Source organism: Ixodes scapularis, unplaced genomic scaffold, assembly GCF_016920785.2.
Source record: "Ixodes scapularis isolate PalLabHiFi unplaced genomic scaffold, ASM1692078v2 PGA_scaffold10__122_contigs__length_95168666, whole genome shotgun sequence".
NCBI classification, from domain to species: Eukaryota; Metazoa; Arthropoda; class Arachnida; order Ixodida; family Ixodidae; genus Ixodes; species Ixodes scapularis.
In genome coordinates, this window is record NW_024609836.1 from 38,107,796 (window position 1) to 38,122,408 (window position 14,613).

A 14,613-nucleotide genomic window follows, 5' to 3' on the forward strand; every position below is an offset into this window, starting at 1 on the left:
TTAACGAAAGACTGTTTTCCAATCTAGCGAAGTCTAAACTTTTTTGAAGAAACTTCGAAACCATGCTTTGCACGTTCCGTTCTCATTAATAACCGTGCGGAACGGCATTTCCGGCTTGTGGTCCTTTAAGAAGAATTTTAAACTTAAAGTGCTTCTCGGCTGATTCAGGACTTTCCTGGAGATTTTAGTGCATCCCTGTAGGGGAGTGGCAGATTGGATCGCAGAGGGACTTTTGTTGAACGCCTTCTTCTTTCCTCGGAATTGTGTCTACTTAACTAAAATTATCTACATATTTTAGTTCTACCACTCATAATTTGACTTCTATAGACCGCATAGGATGGCAGGGGTCGCCTGTTGTGCTGGCCAAGTCACCGCCACAGCCACAGGACGCACTGGCGGTAGGCGGCATAGCGGTAACACCAGAAAAAATAACCACAATAATTTTCTGTAAGATGCAATACCACAACCTTTTAGAACTGCAGATTCTGGCCTCTATGAGCAGAGACAAAAAAGTGAAAGCCGCTTACAACTCCCTGTAACGCCGAATTGGAGCGCAGCTCTTGAGGAGGAGGAGGGAAGGGCGCTGGGGGGGGGTTAGACTAACCAGGGGGGGGTTACGTGACCTTGGGGGGTCACCTGACCCCCAATGCCGATGATGTCATCACTGACGTCACTGATGACGTCATTAGTGACGTCACTGATGACTTCACCAGTGATGATGACGATGCGAATGTCGGTGACGTCATCAGTGACGTCGCTGACGACGTCATCAGTGACGATGACGATGCGGATGCCGGTGACGACATCAATGACGTCACTGATTTCGTCATCAGTGACGATGACGATGCGGATGTCGGTAACGTCACCGGCATCCACATCGTCATCGTCATCATCACCGATGACGTCACCGGCATCCACATCGTCATCGTCATCATCACTGATGATGTCACCGGCATCCACATCGTCATCATCACTGATGACGTCACCGGCATCCGCATCGTCATCGTCATCATCACTGATGACGTCATCACTGATGACGTCACCGGCATCCACATCGTCATCATCACTGATGACGTCACCGGCATCCACATCGTCATCGTCACTGATGACGTCATCATCATTGATGTCATCATCACTGATGACGTCACCGGCATCCACATCGTCATCGTCATCATCACTGATGGCGTCACCAGCATCCACATCGTCATCGTCATCATCACTTATGACGTCACCGGCATCCGCATCGTCATCGTCATCACTGATGATGACGATGTGGATGCCGGTGACGTCATCAGTGTCGATGACGTCATCGGGGGGTCACGCGACATCGGCGGGGGTCACGTGACCTCGGGGGGTCACGTTACCTCGAGGAGGGGTCACGTGACCTCAGGGGAGTCACGTGACTTCGGGGGGTCACGTGACCTTGGGGGGGGGGGGGGGGTCACGTGCCTCCCCACGAAGTCACGTGACCCCGATGGGGGGCTCGCGCGGTGCATTATGGGATATTTCCCATGATGCACCGCGCGGTTACGCCGACGGCGACGCCGCTCAAGCCGGAAACGGGCCCCTAAGAGCTGCGCTCTAAAAAAGTGCTGCAACGTGCCCTCGTGCCTCGAGCAGCAACCTATTTAAAATAACCCGAGGAGCAGAGCAAGTTCCAGATTGTGTCAATCTAGCTGCTACCACTGCTGTCGCTGCTACTGAGGAGAAAATGGCTGTACCAAAACTTCGGAGGCATCCCACGGGGGGTCGAGTGGCGCAGCAGTCAGAGGTAAAACTTGAGCGCACTACTCCAATGGGTGTGAACGCTGCGTTCAACAGTGTACCCTGAACGTAGCGTTTATGCACGTTGCGCTGATGTTTGTTGCAAAAGTTATGCTCGTTGGGTGCATAGTGTGAACGTAATATTAGGGGTAGGCTAAACTGGAACTAACCAGCTCTCAGAAACTCGTTCTGAAGCAAGAGATACTGATGCAGCAATCGAGGTTTTGAACATTTTACTTTCTGATGACATACAACTTCACAAAGAAACATGGCACGAAACGCAAGTAAAACATGCGATGCAACCACTAATGCGACTTCACATTGAAAAGTAACGTGCATAACGCTCACTGAAACGGATAACGTTTTACTGCTGGCGCCCGTTTGCAAGTTCGCCGAACAGCAAATTACGGCGTTGAACTCACTCGTGCGTTGTTATGCCCATTCCCTCGTGGCGGTAGAGTGCGGATCGTGAGGTAGGTCACCTCCAGCACCCCCGGATTCAAGCACACTGTCTCGAAATGCGGGTTGCCTGTTAGGCAGTCGGGTTGCCTCGAGGCTGCGGCTGGGTACTCGCGGCAGCAGACGCACTCGTCAGCTGTCGGCATCTGCGCGCAGCATCCGCATGGCACCTTTGAGAAAAAAAAAAGAGAGCAGGCGTAAATGACACATACAGTGGTAAAATAAACAGCGTATCACCCACCAGTCGGTGTTGCCGATCCGCCCTGTCTCCTCGAGGACGCCTTCTTCGTCCTCGAACATGGCCGCCTGCTCGTCCTCAGAACACGAACACGACTCCGAAGCGCTGCTATCGTCCACATTGCACTTCGGAGTGGCGTCATAGGAAATCATCCCCAGGTTGGCTGTCTGCCGAAGAATTCCAACCTCTAGCGGCGTCAGGTACTCGAGCGTAGAGAACTCCGCCATGATCGAAGCTCAAATGACAAAGAAGTTCGGCCGGTGCGGCTACCTCGGGATTACTGCGCGAAGGAACTTCGTTCAATGCCATTGGCCCGAGATCGTTTTGATATGCAAGCGGTGACCAATGAGAGGGGTTTCATTGGTCACCACCAATTACATTTCTAATGAAGAAATAATCACCGTATGACTATTTTTTTGTTTTTAGGGATACTTAGGGCGCCTAGATTCAGTTGTCATCATCAAAACTTACTTGGATCCTGGCCGAACCGGGACCTTCTTCAAGTTCCCTTTTAGAAGGCCTCGTGAAGGTGGCAAGCGTGGGCGCCGAAAAGAAGTGCTTGTTGGTCATTGCTACCTCATTGAGGAATGTGTACTGCTTGTTGCTGGCCATCATTTCCTGGATTAGCTTTCCAACATACTCTGAAATTGAAGCAGGTGCATGATAACATTTTATTATGCACTGTGCAAGGCTTTAGCCTGGATTTGGAGCCACACTTACCATGCGTAGGATTCGTTTTCTTTTCACGTGCTGTGGCGTGTTCCTTCTGTGCCTTCAATGTGGTCACAGTGAAACGTGGATTGCCCTGTTGCGTGACAGCTTTGTAGTGGTCAGAGTTTTCATTGTAGTGCAGGATTGCAAGCTGGGTCCTGCAGTATGGTGATTATTCATTGAAAATGAAATGGCCAGCAATAAGTGCTATATATTTTGGCCAATAAGTAGCACTCTCTTATAAGTGAATGGTTTTCCAAGAATGTTTGTATGTGTGGCAAAACTAAATTGATAAGCCTGAACATGGACATTATGATAGTGATGTATGTGCAAGTGGAGGCTAGTTGCAGTACTCCTAACATATTAAAAAAGACATATTACCTTCCACTAAATTGGTAAAATGTAACTTAAAGTTTTTTAAAGGACCAATACCGAACAATTTTGTAAGCGTGCCACTTTTATCTACTTCTTGGTAATTCGAACGCCCCCTTACAATGGGTACCAGGGTTCTCCCCAGAAATGTTTGAGATGTGGTCATCTGATAATTTTTGAGGGGGGGGGGGGGGGCAGCAGTTGATGTGTGTAACAACTTTTGGTCTTCTTTCACCAATGCAGCAATGATTTTTTTTTTTTGCAGAGATTTGTATTTATGCCTTATGCCGTGGCCATCTGACTAATAAAACGATCAGGGGCATTGTATAGATTCTAGATTGGTGACAACTCGTCCACCGTTAATAAAATATTGAGGTGGATGATACATTGTAGGGAAGGGCGATCTGCTCGACAGGCAGGCAGCAAAACCACTGCTACCTGCCATGGGCAAACCGTGATTGGATACCCTGCTATAAAATGGCATTTTTTGGGATGAATTAGGCAATTACATGCATTTATGTCTCGTTATAATGGAGAGCTTGCATCATTAACGCTTTTTGGGGTACAAATGTGTGTATGCACACAAGAGATCACTGCACCTGATTACCAGACAAAATGTATTTCAGGTTTTTAGGTTTAATCAATGAACTGAACGGTATTGCTTAAATAATGAAACATATGTGTAAACAAATATTGATATTACCTGCACGCATTCCAGCCATAGGAAATGCTTGGGACTTCGGGACCAAATTGATGGACACTGTAATGCCTCAAGGGGGGACATCTGGCCAACGTCCTTCAGGAGCCGCTTGTTCTCAGGGATTTTTTTTAGGTGGTCATTAGCCTGAGAGTCTACAGATAGGACATGAATTTGAATGAGCTTGCTCAGGGTGGTGAACAAAAACCCACTGGGATCCATTCGCTTTTTTGAGCTCTCTGGTATCTCATTGTGCAGACACCTGGGATAGCTCCCGCCATGGCCCGTGTGTTTGTTGATGGCAGGTGTCTGGAGAATGAGCCACACGTCGACAATCAGTTTCCTGTAGCCTGCTCCATTTTGGCCGAACAGTGGAAATGGTTGGTGGTTGCCTGCACCCGCATGTGAAGTTCTTGGAAGCCGGCTCATTTGCTTGCTGCCGCCATCTTTTTCTTCACACCTAAAAATTAAAAAGCCACTTCATGGCTTTTCACTTTATGCCATTTTATATTGTATGTTCAATGTTTACGTTTAATATTGTACACCACGATCCACATTCAATATAGTAGACCGATCCACCACATGGCAAGTTTTCAACGAAAAAATGTCATGCTGTAATTGCAAGAAACATGCATTATTATTTATACCGACCTGAAGAGTTTCATAATTTTTTTCAGATGAATAATTATTTCTTAACTGTGACGAAGTATATGCTACACCGACCCGGAGAGTTTAAAATAGTTATCACATCTTAATAGGCCACTTTCAAAAACCCCTTCATGCGACAAACTATGCACATTGCACGCTGGGGGAACCAGTTGACCACGGAGCAGAGAGCCATGGTTTTGGTTTCAATCGGACAACCATTGTCCTCTCAAAACCTTTGGCAGAGCGGGATGGAGAGTATGTTACATCAGACTCTGGCACGCTGCTGTGAGCAGTAGATATGCAGTTGTGTGGCACCTCGCTGCTGCAGTGGGGGGTGGCAAAGTCAAAAGGATTCAACTGTAGCGGTTCCTCCATGACCAGGGAAGCTGCCACCCTTCCAGGGACATTCATTTCAGCAGTGGAGTTTCTCAAGATCTTCAGGATGCACGCAGTCCAGCTGCTGAAACTTGGGCCTGCAAATAGCACTTCTATACTCCAATGTTTTTCACAATGCTTGAAAAACGCAATTTGGGCTATCGATAGTTTTTAACAGTGCCACAAGCACAGCAAGCACCCAATGCATTATGCATCCCTGCAATTTTATAACTCGTGCATTGTTTACATTGCTTAGACTATTCTGCATTCAACAAAAACTTACACTGTGCGTAGAAATGTCCTTGCTTTTATATTTGCTTTGTGTATATGTAATTCAAGTTTTGTTACTTGATTACTTAAGTGCCCTCTCAAGATATGGAGATAATCACGTGAAACTTGGGGATGTACACTTATTAGGTCCACAATATCTGAGGGTATGTCATTTGTGTATTTTCCAGATGGTACAAAGTGAGGGGAGGGCTCATGTTGTGGAATGAACAGATGCTTGGTATTTTACTGTAACCAAATATCTTGTGGCAACCTCCAATACAGTATTGCAAGCAGGGCATCTGGCCGCCGCCATTTCTTTTCGTTTAAGTAAGCACATGCTGCAATTGCGAGCCTGCAAAAGCCGTTTTGAGGTGCAGCGCATGGAGTTAGAAGCATGGGGCACCAAACTAAGACACTATGCTTGCATTTGTATGTAGTCTGTTGCAAGATAAGATCTTCAGGAGAGACTTTGCATGCAGAAAGCAAACCTTCCCCCTCACAGAAAACGCTGGTGTTCCCTGGCATAACTCAATCTGGTGTGCCCGTGGCACTGCCGAAACTGACTTCGCGGAAGCACATTCAGTCGCGGTTTTTTTTGTCGCCTACGAGGTCATTCTATTTGAAACTTTTTACAGGTGTTTGCAACTATAGTCGAAAGAGCTACGCTAAATTCAATGGTAATATAACGTAAACTTTTTTCGGAATGCTCACGTGAAAATTGACAAAAGCAGTCATTTTGGCAAACTTCATTTGGTAGTAGAATAATACAGCACTTAGGGATTGACACAGTTGAATAAAATTGTAGGCCCACAAAGAAAAACATTCTGCTTTGTCGATCAAGGCCCCCTTTCGAAATTTCACCTTTGATTGTCCATAAAAAAAGTATGTATCGCAGCTGGTAGCTACTATACCAACCAGCCTTGACAGTTCGAGTCAAACTTCCTCCAAGGGGGGGTGGTACTTTGAGCTTTTGCAGCTCCCAGCAGGGCGACACAAAGTGAGCCCACGACGGTGTCCATGCCAGCCGCGCTCCAGTGGATCAAGTCCTGCTGTCCTCTGCCAGCGTATCGCTAATAGAAATGGTTGTTATAATTTGATCAAACTGCGCGAGCCTCTGGTGATTCTATGATTTCAGTAAAGCTAGAACAACATATCCAGCGTACATATCAAATCGCACTTTCGTCCGCTGCACCACGAAAGTTTGCTGAATCTCCACTGGCTTGGTGTCACCTAGAATGACCGGTAGAGTAACGAAATTAGTGGCAAAATGTTGAACCGGCAAAGTTCCGCACTTACTGCTCCTGCAGTGAGTGATCCAGTGATTCACCCTGTTTAGTGTCTGCCAGCTTCTTCCACGTCGGTGATGCAGCGCAATGGGAGGCAGCGTCAGTACCACCACCTTTCCGCATGAAGTGTAATCCATCCTAGTATGATGGCCAGGTCGGAGATCAGGCTGTACGCATCACATTCGCCCCGTAAACCGTTGGTCCCGGTCATGAGGATTATGTGCAGGGCGATAAGTGCCTCCATCACCACGTCAAGCAGCTGGCTTGCTGTGGCCCTGCTCACCAACGTAGAGCTCGCTGTGACAGAAAAGGACGTTCAAAACAAGCATAGGACATGATATAGAAGGAAAAAAAAAATACATACACACACAAAGGACGACGGCATACTTGTGGCTTCGTCAGTGTTGGAGCCAGGCAGTTGACGCAAACAGAAAACAGCAGTAGCTGGGATGGAGTTACCAGGTACTTTCTTTCCTTTATCGGGTCCACTGCTGTTGAGGACACGTTGTACACCCCTTCACTGTTAAAAAAATAAGAATAAACCAAAAAGATTATAGTCTTGAAATTTCAAAAGCAGCTCTTTTTTCACCCTTCAAATTTTTTTCTATTCTGCCATTATCTCTCGCAGTTCTTTCCATACAACCGGGTTATCTACCAAGCTCCTCCTTTCATATTCATTGACTTTTCCAGGTTCTCCCAGACCATTTCGATTCCGTGGCCATTATTTCAACCTGGTCCGAATAACCAAGTGTGCTCGTCATGCGTTTTATAAGATGTAGTTATAGAGGCTCCTCCACTGCACCATATACTGTATATGTGATAACAAACACCCATGTAACCACCCTACTAGTTTCATTTAGAAACTGGTAGTATATCCAAATAAATAAATTAAATAATTAAATCAGGTAATGGCTTGCACTATCTAATGATGTTTCAGGGAACATTATTGGGTGCAGCTGTGCCGATGTGTGACTTTCAAGCTTCGTTGGGTACTGCTGTGCCACTTTCATTGGTCATTTTTTCTGATATAGGCAACCTTTTGACTGTTTCCCTAATATTTCTCTAACTTTTCCAGTTGAAGAAAAGTTCCAGATAATTGCAGGTTTCCCAGATTGCTAGACCTAGCTTAATCCTGTTCATAAAATGGAGTTCAGGTTTCTGAAAAATTGCAGTGGACACATTCTCGACATCTGTTCCACCGTCCGAGTGCACAGGGTCGTTGGATCAGATGCTGGTGTCTGAAGAGTCTGGTTTATCATTGGAGTTGAGAGTTGTTTGGCCTGTAGTTTTCATCCAACAGATCTGGCTCAGGACACATACCCTCATCAGAGTCCATGAAGTCAGCCTCCGTGTTACTGGTATCCAAAGGGGCTGCCCCAGGTTCTAAGGGTTCAGGAGTGGCATCCCGCTTCAACGACAAGGGGCTTGGGGTCTCGTCCTCTGTAGGGGTGGAACACCACTGGCGCAACTGTTGCTCAACCTCTGCCGAGTTCTCTTCGGCTTGTTGGGGACTTCCCGGAACACCTGACTCACTTCCCAAAGGGTTTTGGACAGCCAGGCCTGGAAAGCAATAAATGCCAGGGAAAACATTATGGTGTCTAAATGAAACGAAACCAAAAACTGGACCAGAACAATTATTTTTGACCAAACCAGAACTTGACCAGATGTGCATGGCGGTTCCCGGTTCATTGAAAAACTCCTTGAAGTGTTCATTGTCTTTCTTGGGGCTCAACTCGCACCCGTTGCAATACTTGCTTTGGACCGAAAAGTCAAGCTACTAGCCGGTCTCCAGTTTAGTCGCTACGCCAACTCGGAACCGCGATGTATGACCACGTTTATGCCACGTGCTATCGTAGCTGATGCAGACATCTAAACGATCGCTGCCGGCGCTCGGGTCCCCGGTCGGTTGCACATCCCTGACGGCTTGTGCAGCGGCCCTCATTGCGTCACTCATCGCTGCGTAGTGCACTTTCGCTGCAATCTTCTGGTAAGACTTGACGTGCATCGAGGGTGGAGCATTGAGGCCCTCGAAAACATTTGTGAGCTTTGTGAAACTGATGATACAGTCTCTTCCAACAACGCCGAGACGTACTGCGAGTTCGTTCTGTCGAGACTTGCCAATTGATGGTGAGTGCCGTGTCGCGATGATGTCTCCGCAAGTCGAGCAGCTAACAACAAACTGAAGGTTGACGCCAATTCCTTCTTGCAAGCTCAGTAGTTCTTTGTGGTGCTAGGGCAGAGTAAAACCGCAACAAGAGTTTGTGGTTTTACTCTGCCCCAAGCGCCACAAAGAGTTTTTTTTACCGTTTCACTTTGTAAATATACACCAAATGTATTAAATGTTAGTGTGCATTTATAGGCTTGCCGATCGAAAAGTGGGTTAAACTGCTATGAATAATAGGATGCATTCAAGGCCTTGCAGCAAGCTCTATCACATCTGTTTCTTGCTCGCGAGCAAAGAACGAGCATGGAATACAGAGCCGCCTCGGTGGCTCCGAGGCGAGAGCGCCGGCCTACGGATTCCCAGGTGGCGGGTTCGAATCCCGACCGAGGTGCCCGCAATATGACGGAGGCTTATTGTGGAGGAGGCGCCGTGTAACCGAGCTTTCGGTTGCACGTCAAAAGATCCCCAGGTGGTCTAAATTAATCCTCAGTCCTCCGCTGGGGCGTGCCAGATGCCCGTCGTAGGTTTGGCACGTAAAACCCCCAAATTTGACTTTTTGATTTTTTGAGCATGGAATACAGATGCTATCACAAGCGCACAAAGTTAGATCAATGGTGCGTTTGTGTGCATGTTAGTAAGAGCTTCTGCGGCTTGGTATGGAGAGCTGACTTGATATTGCACGAGTCTCGTTTACTCCAACACGTTTCCGTACGTGTTCTGCACTTATGTACTATGCATAGTACACAAGTCCGGAACACATATGGAGAAGTGTTGAAGAATGGAAAACTTGTCTAATTACATACTCATAGCACTCAAATTCGCTTTTCCTCCGGCAATTTTATAAATACACACTAACATTCATTTACTACATTTGGTGCTTATATAAAAAGTGGAGCGATAAAAGAAATTTAAGAAATGCACAGCTTACCTTTTGTTTTGAAAGCCCTCGTGAAACTGAGCTGGCTTCTTAGTCGTGCATATTGTGGGAGCACAAGACAAAGATGTCATGCTCTCGATGAGCTGACTTACTCAAGCTGCTTGAGCTTTGGTCTGGCCGTGTCACCGAAATGGAACTTTAAAACCCTGTACCTACAAAACTGTACACATTACCGAAAAACAAGTTACAGTAGAACCTCATTGATACGTTTTCCCCGGCTCTTACATTCTTACATTCATGAACGCCAGTCCCGTTTGACTCATATAGGTACATGTACTAGTTCTGTCTGGGTGTGGTTGACGAGCCCAGACAGCTTACGGTTTCTTAGGGCGCTGCACTACCTCTGCACATCTTGGCAAAGTGATTTTTTTTTTGGCACTTGGCTCCCCAGGCTGGGCAGCTGGTCTTCCAACTCTTGTGGGGTCAAACTTTACCACAGCACAAACACTTGTCTGCTTTCTTGTGCTTGGAGAAATTCTTTGGGGCAATGCTGCTGCATTTTGATTTCTTGGTTCACAGCTTCTGAACTGGTACCATTGTCGTGGCTGTTTTATGCTAGCAGCTTGACGCTCAGCGTTCTTGATGTTATGACTGATGCTCATGAGTTTGTCCAGCGTGATGTCGGCCTCTCGGATATTGCACGAACGCCGGGCAAGACTTGAGACAAGCTCTCGCCCGGCGTTCGTGAATTCGCACATTGCGGCCAGTCTTCGCAATTTTAGCTGAAACTGGTCTGTTTCTTCTGCATCTATCTTGTTGCACTTGACAAAAAATGTGGTGCTCGTACACCGCAGTCTTTTTGGGAGTGAAATGTCTGTCAGACGAGCGACTACCATTTCATAGTCAGTACCCGTGTGAGATAGTGTGGTAAAGTTATCATACACCACCTCACTGGCAAAGTGGAGCAGCATCACGCACTTGTGGGCAGCATCTTTCACGTTTGCAGCCAGTAGAACGTTCTCAAAACACGCATGCCATTTCGTCCACCTCTGCGCGAGTGACGTTGCGTCTGAATCCGGGTTGAACGGTGGCAGGGTGGGTAGAAGTTGTCCATCGCGCTCACTTGACGTTGCCGACGTTTCCCTTGTGGAGCAAGTCTCTTTTGCTTCTGTGTTAGCTTGCTTTCTTTGGCGTAGAGCTGCGGGTTCCTGAATGCCTTGCGTAGGGCTCAATTTGTCGAAATCCTTGTTGCCAGATTTTGTGGTGTCTTGGCCTCGGTTCAGGCGTCGTGATGCATGTACTCCAAAGCCGGATTTCAACCGATTAACAATCTTTTATTAATATACCTCATGACCGTCCCTATGTCCTGGCTCCATCCTTTCTTTTTTCTTCTGCCTCTGTCCTGGTCCCGACCTAACAGGTCCATTTTCTTCAGGCCAGGTGGCACTAGCTGTGAGCCGGTAATGATCCGACGACTCTACACCTTCAAGCTTTGTGTTCTGCATATAGTGTATGTACGTACATAAATCTTCAAGCGTTCTTTTGAACCAAAGGATACATTTATTGTCTAGGGAGTCGTTTTAAAGGGGCCCTCCAACAGTACTTGAGCGTCGACTTTTTTTTGCGGTTTCTACACGCTAGTGGTCCCGGAAACCCAGTGGACAACGAAAGAGTTTGAAAATATTAGCGCATCATATTTTAATTTGACAACTCGGAAACACCTCCTCCGACGGTGGCGCCGCAAGGTGCCGAATGCGCGCACATAACGGCGCTCCCTTTTACAATACGTCACATTCTCTGGGTTTCGTGATTGGCAAGAGCCGTCCCAGGAATTTTGAAGCGAAATAAAGTATATCACACGTTAACCGTCATTATTTCTCTAACAAGTCATTTTTATAGAGCTTATAAAGTTGCAAAGTAAAGTTCAAAAAGGGCGAAAGCAACGCCTTGTCGCTCATGCGCGCCTCCCAGCGGCGTCCGCGACGTACCATCGCGAGCAGACAAGTGATCCGTGTAGTGAACGCGCATCGTATTTTCACTTGTGTGCCCCCGGTCCCGGTCAACTAAAAGCAGTAAGAGGAGCCAGGGGAACCCTTATTTTCTTTTAATGCTGTGACAGACTTTTCACTGTTCGAGTGAAGTGCGGCGACGGGATCCAGCTTTTGCCAAACGGGACCGCTCACCAGTTTATAGCTCCTACTCGCCGATGTGGCTCCAGTGGCGGAGTTGCGGGAGACGAGTCTTCCGCGGCAGTCGAAGCGTACTGAGGCAGAGACGCGTCGCGGCGCATGCGTGGAGTGTCCTCGTGCGGCGCGATGCCCAGCTCCGCACTCAAAATCCGATAAGCCCGGTAAATTCATCAATGATTGCAACCCGATCCCAAAGCTACGATGGTTGCAGCTAGGCCTAATGGCCGACGAGCCGACTGGGCCGACGCTTTGCTCCAATCGCCCGGGCCGATGCTTTGCTCCCATTGGCCAACCGCTTTGCTCCAATTGCTAAACTGTTTCATTTTACGTCATGAAGCGCAATGTTTTGCTTATTTAAAGTTGTTTTCTACAATATTTAGTTTTCTAATAACTCACAAAATATTGCGAATTTCTGTAATAATTTGTTTCCTCGGTGTTCCTGCTTTCATGGAGCTCCATTTCAGCGCCAACTTCAAACCGGTCAAAAAAGTGTTGGTGGGCCCCTTTAAGATTATGCACACATTTCAACACTGTCTCTGCAACAACACTGGATTTTTCATCCAAGGCTACAGACATGGCCCTTACAAAAACTTGTCTGCGAAAATAAGAGTCGAGAGGCTAATCACTCCTTTAACTATCATCATCCATCATGCACAACATGCTGCATGCAATCCTGCTCGACAAGGTTCTGAAAATATTCCAATCTCTGAATGGCTTGCTTCATATGAGCCCTCAAAGCTGCAATCCTATGCGTCTCCGAAAAGCCCCATTTTGGAAAGCTGGTTTTGCTTCCAATACTGTTAATTACAAAGCCATTGTCTACCATGACTGCATCCCTCACTGGCTCAAGCATATCAAGCAGCCCACTCTGCTTGAACATTGTCTTGCAGAGGCTCAGCCCCCATACTCTTTGTTAATATGTGCAATGATACCTTCTTGCATAACAGAAATCATGCACTTACATGAAAAGCCTTTCTTGTAGAAGGAATACAACCTCAGTGCACACTTCAAACATTTGGCTGTAAGACTGCCATTTCCATACAGTCCAGCACAAGCCGTAAGTGTAAAAATCCTTAAAGTGCTTAGCATGTTCTGGAAGGTTTCCTCTTTGGATGGTAGAGTCACTACTGATGCCAGTGTTTCAAAGAAAATCCCAATTGCTTGGTATAATATACAAGTGGCTGGTCGTCAGTGAACAGTCAAACATGTTCTTCAGCTTCATCACTACCCTATCCTTTGCTGACAAGTGGTGTTTGGTTGCTTGCGCATCTCTTAATAAGATGTAACCAGTGCATCGAGAATATCTAAGGCTGGCAATCCAGAGAAAGTGTTCACTTTGTCTTCAGTGAGGAGTGACAAAAACTTCCCTAAAAATCTACCGGAAATGACTTGTACAGACTGGTTTTCAGTGTTCAGCAAGGTTCGTTGTTTTTCCTGAGGAAACAAAAAGGCAGAAGTGCACAAAACTTCTGAAATATACCTGTTATGTTCAGAAGTAGGTTGAATATGATACAATATCTGTAAATGACAATCACACGTTCGTATTTTGAACAGACAGCTGTAGTTTTCGTTCTAAACGGCCCACTCAGAGATTGTCACATCCAGTGAAATCATGACGTCCCTTGTCTCAATCGTGATACAGTTTGTCGCGGCACAAGCAAGGCTAGGACGACGTTGCTGTGGCTGCAAGCTTTGCCGCTTTGTGGCGTGAACACGTTGCAGCCTGGGTGTTTGAGATGTTCGTGGACTGAACTTATGCCTCAGAATCCCAGAGAAAAACTCGCCGCGAAACCGGTGGATGCGGAGAAAAGCTTACTGGCCATTGAGCGTATGCGAAGAAATGCTCACAGATTTGTTTTTCTTCCTTTTATAATTTATTATCATTAAAAATCGTCAGCTTTGTAAAAAAGAAAATGTTCTTTTTTTTGTAAAATTTGTTTAGCTTATTGGGTATATTGCTCCCAAATTAATCATTTCGGGTGAGTGTTTTCACTGGTTTTCACTCTAGGCAACAAAAGTCAAACTGAACACTGAATAAAAAAAAACAACAGGAACAAGTTCCAAAACCTAATACTGCTTAAACGCTAAAAAGCAAAACTCTAAATGCCATTAATGTTTCGAGGTCCCCTCGTGGATTGGCAAAGATGATGGAGGACTCCGTTCGGGATGGGGCAAGGGGAGCAGTATAGGTTAATTATGATGACTTTATAAATGGATATAACTAAGGGCTAGTGTGAAGTAGACTTCTCTCATTGACATTCACTCAAGAAAACTCGCCCAAGAGTTGGAACATTTCTTCTCAACCTGAGGAAAAGACTGCTTTTACTGCTGAGCTTGACTAATGAGGCAGGGCTTTGCAGACCCCTAGAGCGCCTCTGTGGATGCCAAAGGGTCCGCAGAACACCATTTGAGAACCACTCCCTAGCAAAAATTCCTATAGAGAATTCCCATAGCCTATCGGTTTATTGACACCTATGGGTGTATGGGCCTATAGGTGTATGGGCCTATGGGTGTATGGGCCTATAGGTGTATGGGCCTATAGGTGTATGGGCCTATAGGTGTA

General features: G+C 46.5%; 2 protein-coding genes, 1 long non-coding RNA gene and 1 pseudogene across 3 annotated transcripts in view; 1 reads left to right on the plus strand and 3 right to left on the minus strand.

Annotated features, from left to right (window-relative positions):
- Positions 1–14,613, plus strand: part of LOC8033856 — a 289,711-nt gene that overhangs the window by 263,967 nt on the left and 11,131 nt on the right. The gene's annotated exons all lie outside the window — the stretch shown is intronic.
- Positions 1,557–4,328, minus strand: LOC121834199. The gene is made up of 4 exons (XM_042287946.1): positions 4,248–4,328; positions 3,182–3,330; positions 2,933–3,102; positions 1,557–2,628 (listed from the first exon to the last, which is right to left on the minus strand). Exons 3-4 carry the CDS (start codon positions 3,074–3,076, stop codon positions 2,356–2,358), a joined length of 417 nt encoding a protein of 138 aa, XP_042143880.1. The 5' UTR covers positions 3,077–3,102; positions 3,182–3,330; positions 4,248–4,328; the 3' UTR covers positions 1,557–2,355.
- Positions 5,902–9,041, minus strand: LOC115325912. Its single transcript, XR_005798195.2, has 4 exons — positions 8,141–9,041; positions 7,185–7,340; positions 6,862–7,117; positions 5,902–6,764 (listed from the first exon to the last, which is right to left on the minus strand). It is a non-coding gene; the product is annotated as an uncharacterized LOC115325912 (long non-coding RNA).
- On the minus strand, positions 9,497–11,473 carry LOC115325911 (annotated as a pseudogene).

Coding starts and splice junctions, on each gene's coding strand:
- LOC121834199 (XM_042287946.1), bottom strand. CDS start 3,076: ATGATGGCCAGCAACAAGCAGTACACATTCCTCAATGAGGTAGCAATG. Junction 2,629..2,932: donor CCGGTTCGGCCAGGATCCAA/GTAAGTTTTGAT, acceptor ATTCTTCGGCAG/ACAGCCAACCTGGGGATGAT.